The 16,141-nt window shown below is 42.8% G+C and overlaps 1 protein-coding gene across 1 annotated transcript; it reads right to left on the reverse strand.

The window, feature by feature from the left end:
* Window positions 1-10,505: 10,505 nt before the first annotated feature.
* LOC147636933 (E3 ubiquitin-protein ligase WAV3-like) lies at window positions 10,506-14,263 on the reverse strand. The gene is made up of 2 exons (XM_086800520.1): window positions 12,887-14,263; window positions 10,506-12,797 (listed from the first exon to the last, which is right to left on the reverse strand). Exons 1-2 carry the CDS (start codon window positions 13,214-13,216, stop codon window positions 10,689-10,691), a joined length of 2,439 nt encoding a protein of 812 aa, XP_086656646.1. The 5' UTR covers window positions 13,217-14,263; the 3' UTR covers window positions 10,506-10,688.
* Between the last annotated feature and the right edge of the window lie 1,878 nt (window positions 14,264-16,141).

The raw sequence follows: 16,141 nt of genomic DNA on the forward strand, positions 1-16,141 counted from the left end.
TTTTAGAGGAGAGAGAAAATCCTAATTTCTCCATAAATCAAGGGCATTGGAAGCTCCTTATCTACCTAAACAAGTGCAAAGACATACCCTAAATTCTTGGAAGAGAAATTGTTAAAAGGAAATTCCTATATGTAATAATGTCTACAAATTAAATGATCCTTAGAAATAGACTACAGTTCATAGAATAGAAAAGGGGGAAGTTAATTAAAGATTTTTGAGTAAAGATAGACACCTAGCTTGAAGTGCACAAGAGAGTGGCTAAAAGACTCTTAAAGTTCTCAATATTAGGTCCATATAATACAGCAAATGGTTGACCTTAGAGAAAGGCTAAAGACATATAATAGAAAAGGGGGAAGTTAATTAAAGATTTTTGAGTAAAGATAGGCACCTAGCTTGAAGTGCACAAGAGAGTGACTAAAAGACCCTTAGAGTTCTCAACATTAGATCTAGATAATACAACAAGTGGTTGACCTTAGAAAAGTGACTCTGGAGTGACATGTAGGGTAGTGCCTCATGGCTAAATATGCATGCTAGTACTAGACATATGTGGCTCTTAACATCGCCCCTAGAGTGTTTGTGCTTTTGGGATAGGTGACGAGACTTATAGAAGTTGCTCCTAGGATTATGACATGTGTTGAGGTGGATGTGAGACATGCAAGGTTCCTCCGGTTCATCATGGTGGTTCGAGTGTCCAAGCTTAGTACTGCATGCCATCCTGGTTTAGGGATCATGGTTGTAGTGCAAGGAGATTTATGTTGATGATGTGACAATGATGTGACAATGATGTGCTACCTTGTGATATGTGATATGGATATATGAAATTATGCATGACATGAAAAGAACCATATGATGGTACATTTTATGAAAGGATTACTTTCAAATGAGTTTGTGAACTTATTTTAAGTGGTGTATGTGAGTAAAGTGGTAATTTCAATTATAATTACATGAGTTTACCTGGCTCCATAGGTCTAGTGGTGATGATCCCCCCCTCCCCCCCCCCGATGATCTGGTTTAAGTGGAAAAAGTTAAAACACTAGAAAGTGGGTGGTAGAGTGAACCCAAGCTATGGGTACTTTTTCCAAGACAAGACTAAATTGTATCATAGATCGAGAAAATTTGGGATGAGTAGTTTAGACTAGAAATTATGAATAATTATATAAAAATTACCTTTATAATCGAGGAATTAGGACATCTTATTAGCCTTAATGTGACGTGCCTATGATAATTAAGGAAAAACACCTGGAGGAATCATTTATTTTTCCTCACATATGGATTGTTCTAGTCAGATTGAGGAGAACTGATAGAATAGCCAAGACTTAGGACATTATGATGCGAGACCCCGAGCGAGTCACTCTATCCTCTGTGTGATTTTTGCTACCAAATTTTTGTATAGATAGAAGGGTAAGGGTCTCACAACTAGTATCACGACCAAGCTAGGTTTAGATGTAGGATGTGATTTTATCTTGTGGTGATATGCAATTTAGAACCAAAACTTATAGTATTTTACTAGGTTTCTCTTTCACATAATAGGCCTCATCGGATGACATGATAATCTTCACCTTCAAGCACCTTTATTTCCTCATATCATTGTACAGGTTGGGTCACCTTAGCGAGACATTTTTTTAATTTTTCAACCATTTCTGAATCGAAGACATAGGTGGTACTTAAGGCTGTGGATCATGGTGTCTTGCACAGCTAGGATGAGAGGTTGGCAGAGAACATTTCCTCGTGATGATTCTCGTTTGGCTGGACGTATTGAGAGGGATAGATCTCTATGGACCGCTTTGGCATAATCTCAAAGTCCACCATTTAATATAGAACTCTTTAGGAGCAATATTCCTTGTCACATAGGATTTTAATCGCTAGTTGAGCCTTTGATTGTTTTTATTATGGCATGTCAATTTGTATGTATCATTGCTCCATGAGGGAATGAAGGAGGCTATCATACCAATCAAGTCATTTCCTCATGTTTTATTTTTTAATTAAAAAATTTTCATCGTCTAGAAATGACTTGAATAAAAATTTTGGAATAAAAAATATTATTTGTCTCATGTTTGTAAAAATCTTATCTTTTTGAGTAATGCAGTATAGCCCAAACCTTGTCTTCTACCCTCGAACGAAAAACCATCCAAGTTACATTTGAGCATATCGCCAGTGATGATAGACTAATGGCCATAACCTATTATCTCAATTGCAGAGAATATTAATTTAGACACCTATTTATATGGCATCATCAGTGGGACAAGGATGAAGAGAAACTCATTGTCTCATTGGAGAGCATCACATAATAGATGTAGCAATGCACATCATCGACACTGTGATGAGGAGTAATGGTAAAGGAGATTTCCAGATGCATTGCTGCACTCCTCTCCAGTGGTTGGTGCCTTTAGCATGCTTTCACGTGCCGGCACTGTGATGAGTAGTAATGGCAAAGGAGCTCTCTAGATGCATTGTTACACTTCTCCCTAGTGGTTGGTGCCTTTAGTATGCTTCCAGTAAAATGTGATGTATTTGACACCCTGTGGTTCTTTAAACGCGGGCAAGTTCATTCACACACTTCAAACTACCTAGGTAATGGCTTCTCTAACATACTTCAAGGAAGGCAATGTTAGAGGTTTGCGGCTTTGACCACCAGTGGGGATTATAATTATGCTCCATGGAGTCCATTCTTGAATGTGTTCCCATGGTTGGTGGGAACTTAAATGCAATATCACCATTATATTGCATAGGAATCTCCATGGCCATCAAGTGAGGTACAAACACCTCTCAATTGCAGTTGACTTTGGGGGCTGGCTCTTCAAAGTCCGCCGACAATCGTGTGGCCAGCAGCAGTAGTGTCACGGCTGTTGAAGAAGAGGAGTTTGTAAAAGAGAGTTTTGGCCAAGTGGCTGATCGACACATCTCCACGAATTGGGTGGAGGACCACTTGGTCGATAATCATAACCGCCTTCCTAGAGTGCCACTTTGTCACCTCCTTTTTGACAATTGACAATGGTGGCATTCATTGTCTTTGAGGGATTCCCTAGCAAAGAGCTTGTTTCATTCGAGCGTCGAAGTGCAGCTGGTCAGTGCAGCTGGTCATGACCTATCATTGTCAGATGAGTTTGACACGAGGATGGCAACACATGGTTGGGAAGATGTTTGTTGTTTGGGATGGCAATCGACTCAAATCTTGGCAAGAATGGGCAAAAACCAATAGAGTTGAAAGAGAGAAGATTCCCAAGGTAAATTGCAGAGTGGTCCGATTCCTTGAGGAGGAGGAGGCAGAGTTCTTGTTGGTGCTGCGCATGATAAACAAGTAAGTGGATTGTACATTATTTTTCTGTGTATCAAATGAACAAACATTGTATATGTCATCATTTACCTTGTTTTATATGCATGCAAAATTTCTAGGGTCACAATTCATGTGCCGAACACAACAGCACATGATTTATTTATGATGCAGTGTGTGGGTCTTGTCGATCCACAATCCTTGTTGTTAAAGTTCAATGATGTTGATTGTGCATGGGCCCAAAAAGCTATTACTACTCATTGAGGACCTAACAGAGCGAAGTGGCTGATGCTTCCCATGGCACTCCTGCCACACACAATTCATTTTTAAGGTATGTGTGCACCTCTTTCTCAAACCACAATAAAGCCATGTTTAGATTTTGAAATATGTTTATTAAACATAAACGCATTGCAGTTCAAGTTTGATGCCATGTACCAAGCCAAGATTAGTGGCTTGCTTGAGCGAGGGAGAAGAGAATACCTTTTGAATGTAGAAATGTTTGATAAGAACTACAGAGATGCCTTGAAGGAGATGGAGGAACTATTTACTAAGAGGGGACATGAGTTGGCACAAATTGCCAACCCCCGACTGTGGAAGAGTTTTTAAAAAAAGTGATCTCATACTAGGGCTGGGGTGAAAAGGCTAGAAAATTCACTACTCCTAAGCTAGCAGAGATTGCTCAAGAATATATTTGAAATGGAGAGTAAGATCTCTAACTCTCATGATGTATTAATTTTTTTTAAATTATGTAGGTAGAAACATAACGCTCACAATGTAGGAAATGTAGGTAGAGGCTTTTGGCTTTTTTGTCGATGAGGCTTTGAGCTATGAGGTGGTTGTCGACGACGCGGAGGAGAGGCTTTTATTGTGACTTGGGGAGCCACAGGTGTGTGTTACCTTCATGGAAGCCTTATGCTTTGAGCTCATTGGTAGGCACCCAACGTTGTTGGCTTTGCTGTGCTTGGGGTTGCGGAACCCATGGTTGTGGGACCTTTTGTCGCTGCTTCTTGGGGAGTTGTGGTGGATGAGCACAGGCAACATGCTTGGGTAGCCAAAGGCGAGTGTTGCCTTCATAGTAGCCTTGTGTGCATAACAGGCGGTCGGGGACAAGCCAACGTTGAAGCTTGGGCTTAAGGTTGGTTTTTGTTGGCTTAGTTGGCTTTTTGCACTTGGTTTTTAGAGATGGCCGTCTAGGGATCCATAGTTATGTGTAGCCATCGTAGAATCCCTAAGCAGCAAGATTCTTGGGCACCCACCATTGATTGTCATGATAAAGATATAAGGTTGGGGTGCTTGCAATGTGGGTGGTCAAGGTTGTAGAGTTGAGGCGTAATGTCAACGATAAGGCTTGATTGTCAACGGTGGATGTTGTCGACGGTGGCCTTACGACCAGATTTGGTAAGGCATGGGGTGGGGGAATAGGGGGGAGACTGCTGATGATGAGGATGGGGCATGAGGGGGAAGGGCAGTCGAGGGTGAGGGTGTCTAGATGATCTCCTCTTGGGGACACAAGAGGACAGTGGCCTTTTTGGCATTGATTTCCATGGTGGCCGTTTCTTCGCGCCAATTGATTTGGCAGTGAGTGGCATCAATCCACTCTTTTCCAATGATAATCTGGCCTTAGAGTGCTCCTACATCGATGACATGAAATCTGCATTCCAACAGGTTATTTCTAATAGAAATTTTTGGAATGAAATACCCAACACTCATTAGACACATTTTGTGTGATATTTGAATGTAAGTGTCTTCTTTTGTCAGTGTGGGTTTTCCAAGAGCTTTCCACGCCTCCAAAAATATGAGATTGGTGTGGACCTTAGGATATATGTGGGCTTGCCACCATTGTAGACCATTTTCGGTCAGGATTCCAATCCATATTCTTGGTGGGTTGAGTTCGGGTGGTAGTTCAATGGCGGGGGAAGACTTACCAGGTATTGTGGGGGGTGTGAGAATATCGTTTATGGAAGCAGTTGGTGGGGGAAGAGGATCAAAGTTAAGGAACTCCCCATCCCAGAGGATCATTGTTACCTTGCCCAGGGGAAGCTTGAGGGTAGCTGTGTTGTCACCTGGGTTGATTGTACTTGTAGCATTCTCGACCCAGCTTCCTCCGAGGACGACTTCTTCTTTTATCTCACCTGTGGGAACCACATAGAACTTACAAGCCAATGGGTTAGATACAATATGTATAGTTTGTGTAAAGGACCCAAGGCTTTGTATACGATTTCCACCTGGCAATTGAATTTTGGCATGGGTAGCTTTAAGAGATGGTTTGCCCAGAGAGACCCATGTTTCTTATGGCTAGCTATGGGAGACAACAAGGCACGTTTTCTTTGCATGTTTTTACCAAAGGGGAAATTTATTCAGACCCGAAGGGTGGTTGTTTCAGGTTGTGGAGCTACAATGGCTTGGTAGGGTTCATGGAGGGTCTGGTCGTTTGGGAGCACAAATTGTGTGTCGAGTTTGCGATCTATCGTTCTTTGTCAACATCATGTTGGCGAATAGAGTGTGGAGTGGTTGCGGGGGCTCCTCCCTGACCTGGTGTGGAAGTTGAGGTTCAATGGGGGACGGCGTGCACTCAAGCACTGGGTCAAAGGTTACGAAAACGGGTGTGGCGGTTCAAGTTGAGCCTGATATTTCTCTACCAGTACTTGGGCCTCCTGAAGATGTTGCTTCTCTCAAGGATGGCATTGGGATATGTGGCCAACCGTTTTTCTCGTTTAGTGAGTTTTTGTTGGGCTGCATAGGGGAGTGGCAGTTCGGCATGATCATCGCTCCCGGAGGAGGATGATGTGGTCTTGGTTGATTAGCACTAATCACTACCAAACCATAAACCAAAGCATACCACACATGCTAGACTAGATTTGCAAGAGAGATTAGCACTAATCACTCTCAAATCCTAATCTAAATTAGGTTTGGAAGTGATTAGCAATAATCACTCCCAAAGCATACCACACATAGTAGATTAGAGTTGCAAGAGAGAGGGAGAGAGAGAGAGAGAACACTCCACTTCGATTGCACAAATGGGAGAATGAGTTAGGCTGCCCGGGAGTAAGTGACCCGAGGTGCCCAAAACATAGTTACAAGGCTTTTCTCTATGGATTGGCCAATTGACCAAGATCCTGTTGTCTGACCTTCGAAGCTCGATACTTGGGAGCGTCTTTAGGGAGTTTCCCTCATCAAATGATGGGATTTACAATATATAGTGCCGGCGCCCATTACATGAGTGTGCGAACATAGTTGTCGTAGGATTTCAATTTAAATAAAATTGCTAAAAGAAATTAACATTAAGGTTACATTTGGTATCAAAGCGTAGGCTTTTCCTTCTTTTTGAAGTATGTGTTAACCAATATGTGGTTAACAGCTTGACATCATTAATACCCTCCATGCAGCAGTGGGAAAAGTTGCAGGGTGGCCTTGACGACCTCTTTTCTCACAATAGATAGAGGTGGTGAGCCCAGTTGGCACTACAGACCACCTATGTGGTTATTCCCTCCCCCCCCCCCTATATGAGATAGCCTTCTACTCAAAGATCGGCCACCCAGAGGAGAAGTGCATCTTTCTCCCCCTCTTGTTCTTTGTTGATCCTCTCCCCATACATGGAGGCAAATTTGTATCCAGTCCTTCGTGGTTGTATTTAGCCCTTCGAGGCTAGTTTTATGTTAACTAATAAAAGAATCTTTTTCTTGGAAGAAAAAAAGTCTAAAAACTACTCATTTAGTCTCTGGGAATGCTTCCTACTGTGCACATGAAAGCTTATAGTATTTCATGGACATGAAAGTTCAAGGTTTAGTTCTCACACATGTGCAAACAATAAAGTCACTATTCTTTTCTTAATCAATGTTTTTCGCATTGCACAATCATGATATATAAAAAAATCAATTGATTTAAGGGTACCTTAGAGTTTTCACGTGTGAAAACCTCAAAGTCTCACGACACGGCATGAAACCTTGTCAACTCTCACATACGTGAGAGTTTTTGGAATGTTAATTTGATCTTTTATGTGTTCAAAATTCTTTCTAGTCCATTAACAAATAAGATGAATAATCACCACCCTTAATCCAATTTTTTTAATATTTCTAAGTTTTCATGTGTGTGAAAATTGGGGAACTCTCACGACACGAGAACTTAATTCTCATGTGCGTGAAAGTTTCTTGAAGTTGTATTCACTTCTCCCTTGATCTCATTCACTTCAATGAAACCCAAATGAGTTAAATCTGGTCTCATTCACTTCAATGAACCCAACTGAGTTAAATTTGATCTTCTTTTACATCTAGATTCCCAAGAGGTCCCCCACAGTTATGTCTACTATCACCAAGAGGTCCCCCACAGTTATGTCTACTATCACCAAGGCCGAGAAGAAGAAGAGACCCACCTGTAAGAACCCAAAGCCACAATCACACTTGGTGGGTCAAGGAAGAACTATTGCATGCACAGGGGTACTACAAAGGTAACACACAGCTATGGCTCCCCAAAGCAAAAACCATACCTTCTCCCCATGACACAGTGTTGGCAAGGTAAGAGATCACAAACCATACTCGTATGAAGGACATTTGTTTTGTTTTTCGAGCCGGGGTCAGAGACGAGCATGCTCATCTCTGAGACTCGAGCAGAGAAATGCTTTTGTCCATGAAGGACATTGTGATCCGGTATTGCTTTGTGTGTGAGCTCATCATGGATGAAGAAGTTGAGATGAGAAACTTACCGAATGCATACCCTGTTTAGACATCAGATGGTGGCTGATGGAGGTCAAATGGTTAGAGACATCTTAGATCAGGTCTTGTATAATATCAAACATGCAGGTGCCAATTGGTATTCTTGGGACATCTCGTCCTCAACTTGTTGGGCTCAAAACATGCAGCCAAATAAGTCCTAGCCCTAGAAGGTGCAACAGTGATTCACTACTGCTCTCAACCTCGGTTCATTTGTTGCTATGTTTGTACTTTAAATAGCAATGGTAACATAAAATTGAGATAGGAACCAGGCCTAGTGGTGATTAGAGGGTGATTAGGCCTTTTGATACCACAGAAAGAATACCAAGGAGCTCAAAGGATAATGAATACTTGTCTACTAATGAGCACATTATTATTTGGATGCACAAGCTAGGTGTAGTATATATATCGCCCAAGCATCTATTACCACGAGGTAGAATAAGGTTCAACTTAGCATTGAAGTAGGTGAATATGTAAATAAACCTAAATTGTTGAAACCCACCTGTAAGAACCCAAAGCCACAATCATACTTGGTGGGTCAAGTGTTGCATGCACAAGGGCAACACACAGCTATGGCTCCCCAAATCAACAACCAAACTTTCTCCTACCAACAAAAGAAGGCCATCATACGACAAACTAGCACCAAAAGATGGTGGATCCTTGAGACACTTGTAAAATAAGGATATTATGAGGGCAATACCCACATTTCATATTGTTGGGGCTGAGATAGAATTTGTATATACACAGCCTAGATATAAGCTTAACTAGAATTTGGGCCCAGATATATCCTCAAGACACTTAAGAGAATAAGAATATTATGAGGGCAATGCCCACATTTGGTACTATTGGCTAAGATATATCTTCTGCAACGACATCATCATCAAGTAGACATCAAACCAAACAGAGAGTTCACCTGCAGAGATGGACGTTGACATGTAACATCATTGGCATCAACTAGTTCTATTTTTGAAGGCCCCCTTTAAAAGGGGAGTTTCCATGGCTGAGCACCCTGAAGACCCAGTTTGCTCAAAACATGCAGCCAAATAAGTCCTAGCCCTAGAAGGTGCAACAGTGATTCACTATTGCTCTGAACCTCTGTTCATTTGTTGCTATGTCTGGACTTTAAATAGTAATGGTAACATAAAATTAAGATAGGAACCAGGCCTAGTTGTGGGGGGACAAAGCCAGTGGTGATTAGGGCTTGTGATACCACGGAGAGAATACCAAGGAGCTCAAATGATAATGAATACGTGTCTACTAATGAGCACATTATTATTTGGATGCACAAGCTAGGTGTAATGTATATATCGAAAAAGGTTTAACTTCGCATTGAAGTAGGTGAATATGTAGAGATACTGTTGATTAACTTCCTACTAATTACCTTTGGTGATTAGGAAGATCTGCCCTTGTAGACATGTAATGGAGAAAAGATTCAAGAGAAAACTCCTTTTAGGCACATACTAATACAGCAACACTTTTGACTGTACTTGCTTCCATGAACATCCTTTCCAAGAGTCAAACTCTAAATTATCATCTCACAAGGCATAGAGGTAAAGGACTTACACACTCACAAAATTATTATGAAATTAGAAAAGGTAACAGTACACAAATGTGCTTACAAGTGTACAAAAATATTGTAGTATAAACTACTCAAGAGAATGATAGGTAGAGCATCATAAGCATCATAAATACAATGCCCCTCCATTTGTAAAATCATCAATATGGGCACTTAACCCTTTATTCTCTGCTTAGCAAGGGTTTGGAATCTTGCTAAGGCCTTGCTTTTAACTATGGTTGGCGTCATGCAACTTCCGGACCTCAACCAATACTTCTCCGCGCTCCTTTTGGGTACTCCGGGCAAACTTAAGGAGACCCCTAGGGTAGCACGATGATAAGGAAGCTAGACCTCTTACTGCCAAGGCCTTGATTTTACAAAGGTACGATAAAAACTTAGGGATATCTCTAGGGAAGTATGACAATACTGAAGCTGGACCTCTTAATAACTAGCTCATGAGAACCGCAACCATTAGCCTCTTGTTTCATCATATCGTTCTTTCTTTCTTTATGAGCGTGCTTGATGGCGAAGCCCCCTGCCTCCACACTAGCACCGCATCAAGCAAGCTTAAGTAGAGAGAGAATAGACACCCAAAAGCGTCACTGTATAAAATACTCCCAACATACATACATCATGCCAATACCCTTGTCAACCTTGCTGTTTGGTTGGAGTGATTATTTTCTTCAAGGCATGGTTCAAGGACAAGGCTAGCTTGGAGCAAGCAGCTCAGACACAAGCATGGCCTTAGTTGTGCTCTGACCGAACACTTGGATAGTAGGACACCAGGACTTCGGCATACAGCATGGCTTGGCAGTGCTCTGAATGGGGTGACAAGCATGCCAGCTCCAGCTATGATGGTCTGATGTTTGCAAGCAGGCGTTGGCTGGGAGTAAGGTTCTACTTCGCAGATTTGACAAGCACATTAAATAGAATGCATGTGCTGTGAACACATACATAGGTGCACACACACATCTTACTCTGGATGATGAAAATACCATTGAAAAACATAAATCCTGAGCTGCCCAAGTCAGGTTATTGCATAACTGACTTGACAGCTCCAGCCTTATTAGTGACATTTTAAAACTGATGAATTACATATGAATTTTGATGTTGACAGTTGTCAAATTCTTGATCCCAAAACCTTCATATACAAAATTTAAACACTTCCCTGAGATCTTCGTACTTTAGCAGAGGCCCTCCGTAATAATGAGCGACCAGACGAATGACTTGGCACAGTTGCATTGCTCCCCTGATTAGTAGGCCTCTGGGCAACAAAGGGGAAAGCAACCGGTGTGTTTAGATCCGATGGTGACCTTGTCTGGGACAGTGTAATCATGTCAACCATGGATGGGGTCTGATAGTCATGCAAAAGGCCATCCAAGGAGTCTCCCCTGGTCGTCGCTCTCTGCATCAAATGAGAGCTCTGGGCAGACAGAAGGTATGCTCTGCCAGACCTCTCATACAACTGCTGGTTTGCCATCCTTTCCTGGATCTGACTTAGCTCGGATTCGAGCACATTGCAGAGCCGATCCCCCGCACGAGCTGACGGGGAGTTTCCCAATTGTGTTCTAGCACTTCGCAAGCCACACTGTGCAGCTTCGATGTTACCTTGATCTGCCAACGATCTGGCTTCTGCAATTGCTTCTGCTGTCCGCAGCCTGTTGCGTTGCCGATCCACCTCAAGACTTATCACTTGCTGCCCTTCCTCTAAAGCCAGGGGCCGGACTATACATACCTCATCAGCCACATTCTGGTTGATGTCCTGTGACACTGGGTCCTTGTACATACAGCCAGCCTGCACTAATGACATGGAAACGGCACCCTGTGATTCCGTGAGAACTGGAAGCTTCAGGTCCACCAAAACATCCCTTTCCTCTTCAGCATACAAATCTCCCAGCTTGACTATACCATGTCTAGCACTGTCAAGAACGCTGCTGTTGTAACTGCCAGCATGAATGCCATTTATAAGCACGCCAGGCGCAGTGCAAGAAATAGTCAGCTGTACATCCTGAATGACGACACTTAGTAAGCCACCAATGCACTGTGCGAAAGCATCTTGCACCACTTCCTCTGCCTGGATGAAAGAGAAAGTACCTCCCGAAACCTCGGATATGGTGTGCATAGTGGCAGCATCATGATCAGATCCGAAACCAAAAGTATGTACAGGAATCTGTATGTGCCCAAGGCTAGCACTACGCCTGATGGAGCGTGGAACCAGCCTTCGAGAATCTGTCATCCCTCTAGTTAGGAAAAAGGGTAGCTGCCTTCGTGAGCTCATACTGTAAGTATCTTGCCCATCTGAAAGAAGCATGATGGAAGAGACGGGGTTCCGCTCTTTGCAATCTTCAAGAACTTTCACACCCTTTCTTAGCCCCTCAGCGATGTTGGTTCCACCAGTGGCAATAAGTGCATCTATGGCTTGCAATGATTGCCGCTGTCCCTCTTCTCCCATCTTTCGCAAGGGAAAGATACGCTTGGCAGCGGAAGAGAAGACAACCACTGACAGGCGGTCAGCTGAGCTTAGGTTACGCACCACAAAACCCATAGCTTGTTTGAGAAGATCCAATTTTCTGCCTGCCATGCTCCCGCTGATGTCAAGCACTGCAACAAGGTCAAGTGGAGCACGAGAACTGAGCCGGGAGAGGGAAGAAGAGGGCGTGGCAACCTCCATACCACACCTTAAATTGGCACCAGTACCAGCTGAGGGGGCCTTCAGATGTATCAACACTGTAAAACACTGTCGAGATTCACATGCTGGGACAGCAGAGACCTCAGAATAGGCATTTATAAGCACTTGTCGGTCATGAGTGCCTCCTGAGCTAATCCTGTTTGCTTGAAGAGTGCTTGCATCTGGTAAGACTGATTGGGTGAGGGGCTCATCATCATTGTAAAGATCCGGCTCTCCGGGATGGATAAGCCCATCAGGTACACCCTCACTGAAAAACTGGAGAGAAAGATTAAGCCGCCTCCACTCCTCTTCAGACCTATTTAATAAATCAGACCGCCCGTTATCTGTCAGCGAACGTGGCACAGCTGAAGGCGCTCTTCTGTGAGATCCACTCCTTTCTCTTTGACTTTTCAATGCATCCACACCAGCCTGCCAGGGCACATCCTTCCACTTGGCACGACAAACGGGGCAAACTTGATTGCCGTACCTTACATTTGACACAATGCAAGAGAAGTGGAATGTATGCGAGCACTCTGCTGTGAAGAGCGCCTGGCCATGGCCGGGTTTCATTGTCTCCAAGCATATTGAGCAAGTGCTCTGGCGAAACAACAAAATATAATAAAAAATGGTAACCCACTTTAACATATATACATATATATATAAAAATGAGAAAGAAAAATAAATACCCGAGAGACCCGAGCACCACTGGTGCGACCTTCTGAGCTCACAAAGGCTGGGCCAGAGTAACTTGATATGGGCGTAGTCGGCGCAGAGTGAGCACAGATTCCCTCTGATGTGTTGGTAATAATGGACTCAGTGTGGCTGCGAGTAAAGGACGCTCCCCTTCTCATTCCTGATGTGTTTTTGGCAATGGGCTGGGCGTTGGAGCAAGCTGCTTCTGCATCATCATGGCCGCCTCCACCACTGCCATGGCGGAGGTCTGTGGGGTCAAGTGGGGAGATGATGCAAATTCTCTTGCTGAGGAGCATTTTGATCTTCTTCCATTTGCTGCCCATGGTTAACTCTAATTGAGAGAGTGAAAACAAAGCGAACCCTGATTCAAGAGCTATCCCACATACAAAACAGAGATGGAGGTTGCCCTTACTCGAGAGCTGAACCTGACTGAGAAAGTTGCCCTAGCTCAAGAGCTTAACCAGATTTTAAAAAACAGAGATGAGGATTAATTCTAATTCAAGATCTAATCCTAACGTGGTTTAAGCCAATCCTTACCAAAACATGGAAATTAACACTAATCCATGAGTTAGCTTCAGACAAAAATGAAAACAGATGATGGTGCTGGGTCTTAATCCTTAACAAAACCCAACTGATCCTTATCAAATCACTCTCTTCTCTCTCGTTACTGAAGACGCCTGATCTTCTAATCTTTAGAAGCTCTCTCTCTCTCTCTCTCTCTCTCTCTCTCTCTCTCTCTCTCTCTAGAGGCTCTCTGTGTGTGTGCTTGTTGTGACTTCTCTCACATCTACCTGTGTGCTTGCGAATTCTCTCTCCTCTCTCTAGAGGCTCTATGTCTGTGTGAGAGGCACTTCTGATTTCTCTTTCCTCTCTCTCTCTCTCTCACACTAGAAAGTTGTGTGCGTGCGCGCGAGGCGCGGGTGAGCAAAAGACAACGCACAGAAGTGCTTCTCCCCTTCCGGCCCTTCTTGTCTTTTCTCTTTCTAAGACAGAATCAGAAGAGAAACTCCCATGAAGTGCAGAAGGAAAACGAGAACACCTGAGTTGGGTCCTGTAGGGAACCTTGTCTCTTTCTTCTAGGAGAACAACTTCGCCGAGCGTTCTGAAGCCGAATTGAAGAAGGGTCAAGCATCTTTGCTTGTCAAACCAGCTCTGCTCTGCTGATGCCTATGCAGAAAAGTCCTCCTTTTTTAGCCACATTATGCCGAACCCAAAGGCTTTTTTGGACCCCTCCCATATGTCCATTGATTCTCCAGCTCTACCCTAAATAAGCTCCACATTCGCGTGGTTGGAGTCTGTCACACCCAAGCTTCGTAGGCCCGGTTCACACCGGGGCAGCTCTAATGCAAACAAAAAAGATAACCTAGCCCAACTTTGTCCACCTCCCGTGAAAGGGGGATCAAATGCTTTGCCTCCCCACCCTCCAAAACTGAATGGCGGGCAGGCAGCCCTTCATGTGTAAAGGCCCTTAGTGTAAGAACTTGACATTTTTACATGGTAGAATTTATTTCCTGTTCTCAAAAAGTTGACATGCCCCAAATCTATGCACATCCATGAACAAGAAAAATGAAAAACCCCACGTGCTATTTGAATCCTAGCCCCTGTCGCGTCGTTGACTCGCTAGAGTTTTACCACGTGTCATTTTTATTATTTAAACGCCAAATGTCGTAGGAGAGAGAGTGGCCGACGAATGTTTGCACAATTTTGGCACCCTACACCCATCATCTCAGTTTTGAGCCTATACTAAGGTGAGGGACTCCACAAGATGATGGATGCACAACCACAATTTTCCCATCTCAAAAATGTGGTTTAGATGTGTAGCAAGCCTTGTGAACGAGTTAACAAGCAATTACCATGCCCCTACACCTTTCAAAGCGCAAGATTTGTCGGAGTTTTGACATCTGAGGCCCAATATGCAAACATTTTCACATACAATGATTCATGGACAAGAAAGATAGCCCAAAAAGAGGGTAATGGGTGGTGCCTTATAGTCAATCCATTGGGAATGTGCTTATGACATTTCAAAAACTTTCTTGTATATAACCACATACATAGCAGATGAATTACGTACTTGAGTGAGTACTTTTAGCCTTCAAATGATGGTCGAAACAAGTCCCCATGGAATGGGCAAGGAGTTGGAAGGACAAAATTGCTTGTCAATCACACACAAGCCACCTAGATGGCCCTTGGTTAATGAAGCAACCTTGTCTATCAACCTTCTAAGGCTTTTGACTTTTGCTTGAAGAGAAGAAACACTATGTCTCTTGCAATGAAATTTGAGTTTGAATTGTTATTGTTATTGTCAAAGAATTATGCACAAATATGGTTTGGCTTTGCGGCTCTCCATTGTTTAGGTGTGTGGCACAAAAATCCAACCATACTCTAATAAGATTTGTATGTGCATGTGCATGTGCGCGTGTGTGCACGTGTGCACGTGTGCACACACGCATGTGCGTGTGTGTGCGTGCATGCATGTGCACACGCCGTAGGGGGTTAGGGGAGGTTTGGGTATGGACAAGCATAATCACACCAAAATATTTCTTGGAATCTCCCAGTCTCTATTTTGTAATGTCATAATTCTTATAATATACTTTGAAAGCTTATACAGCAAACAAATTAAAAAGCATCAATATTTGCAAAAAGATTCTCAAGTTTGTTTCCTTTGTTCTTGAAATTCTCTTTCATGGCGCCATCATCTAGCAACCACTTGAAGCTCTTCACAGTGAGAGATGTTTTATCTACTATGCAACAAAGAATAACTTGTCCTTGTAAGAACAACTTGTGAAGTCTACTATGGAATAGATCTTTGTTCTTGAAATTCTCTTTCATGGCGCCATCATCTAGCAACCACTTGAAGCTCTTCACAGTGAGAGATGTTTTATCTACTACTATGCAACAAAGAATAACTTGTCCTTGTAAGAACAACTTGTGAAGTCTACTATAGAATAGATCTTTGTTAATTCATTCCTCGAGCAAAGTGAGATTGAAAGGGGAATAGTTGTGGGCATATGAAACTGGTTAATTAAACAAAAATGGTTGTTGATTTTCTTTTTTAAAATTTAAGGTCTTATTTGTTGACAAGCGTATGCATGTGGTGTGCACGTGGTTTGTGCACGTGGTTTAGGATAAAGTATGTGACTATATATTTTTTCCAAATCATCAACATAATCTAGCTCATTAGATTTATTAAGGCTTTTACATAATAACTTTTGTTTCCTTTATTCTATACATTTTTTATTGAGCTTGAA

Source organism: Cibotium barometz, chromosome 7 (assembly GCF_041138505.1).
Source record: "Cibotium barometz isolate CiBa-2024 chromosome 7, ASM4113850v1, whole genome shotgun sequence".
Classification (NCBI taxonomy): Eukaryota; Viridiplantae; Streptophyta; class Polypodiopsida; order Cyatheales; family Cibotiaceae; genus Cibotium; species Cibotium barometz.

Coding starts and splice junctions, on each gene's coding strand:
- LOC147636933 (XM_086800520.1), bottom strand. CDS start 13,216: ATGGGCAGCAAATGGAAGAAGATCAAAATGCTCCTCAGCAAGAGAATT. Junction 12,798..12,886: donor GTGGTGCTCGGGTCTCTCGG/GTATTTATTTTT, acceptor TTGTTTCGCCAG/AGCACTTGCTCAATATGCTT.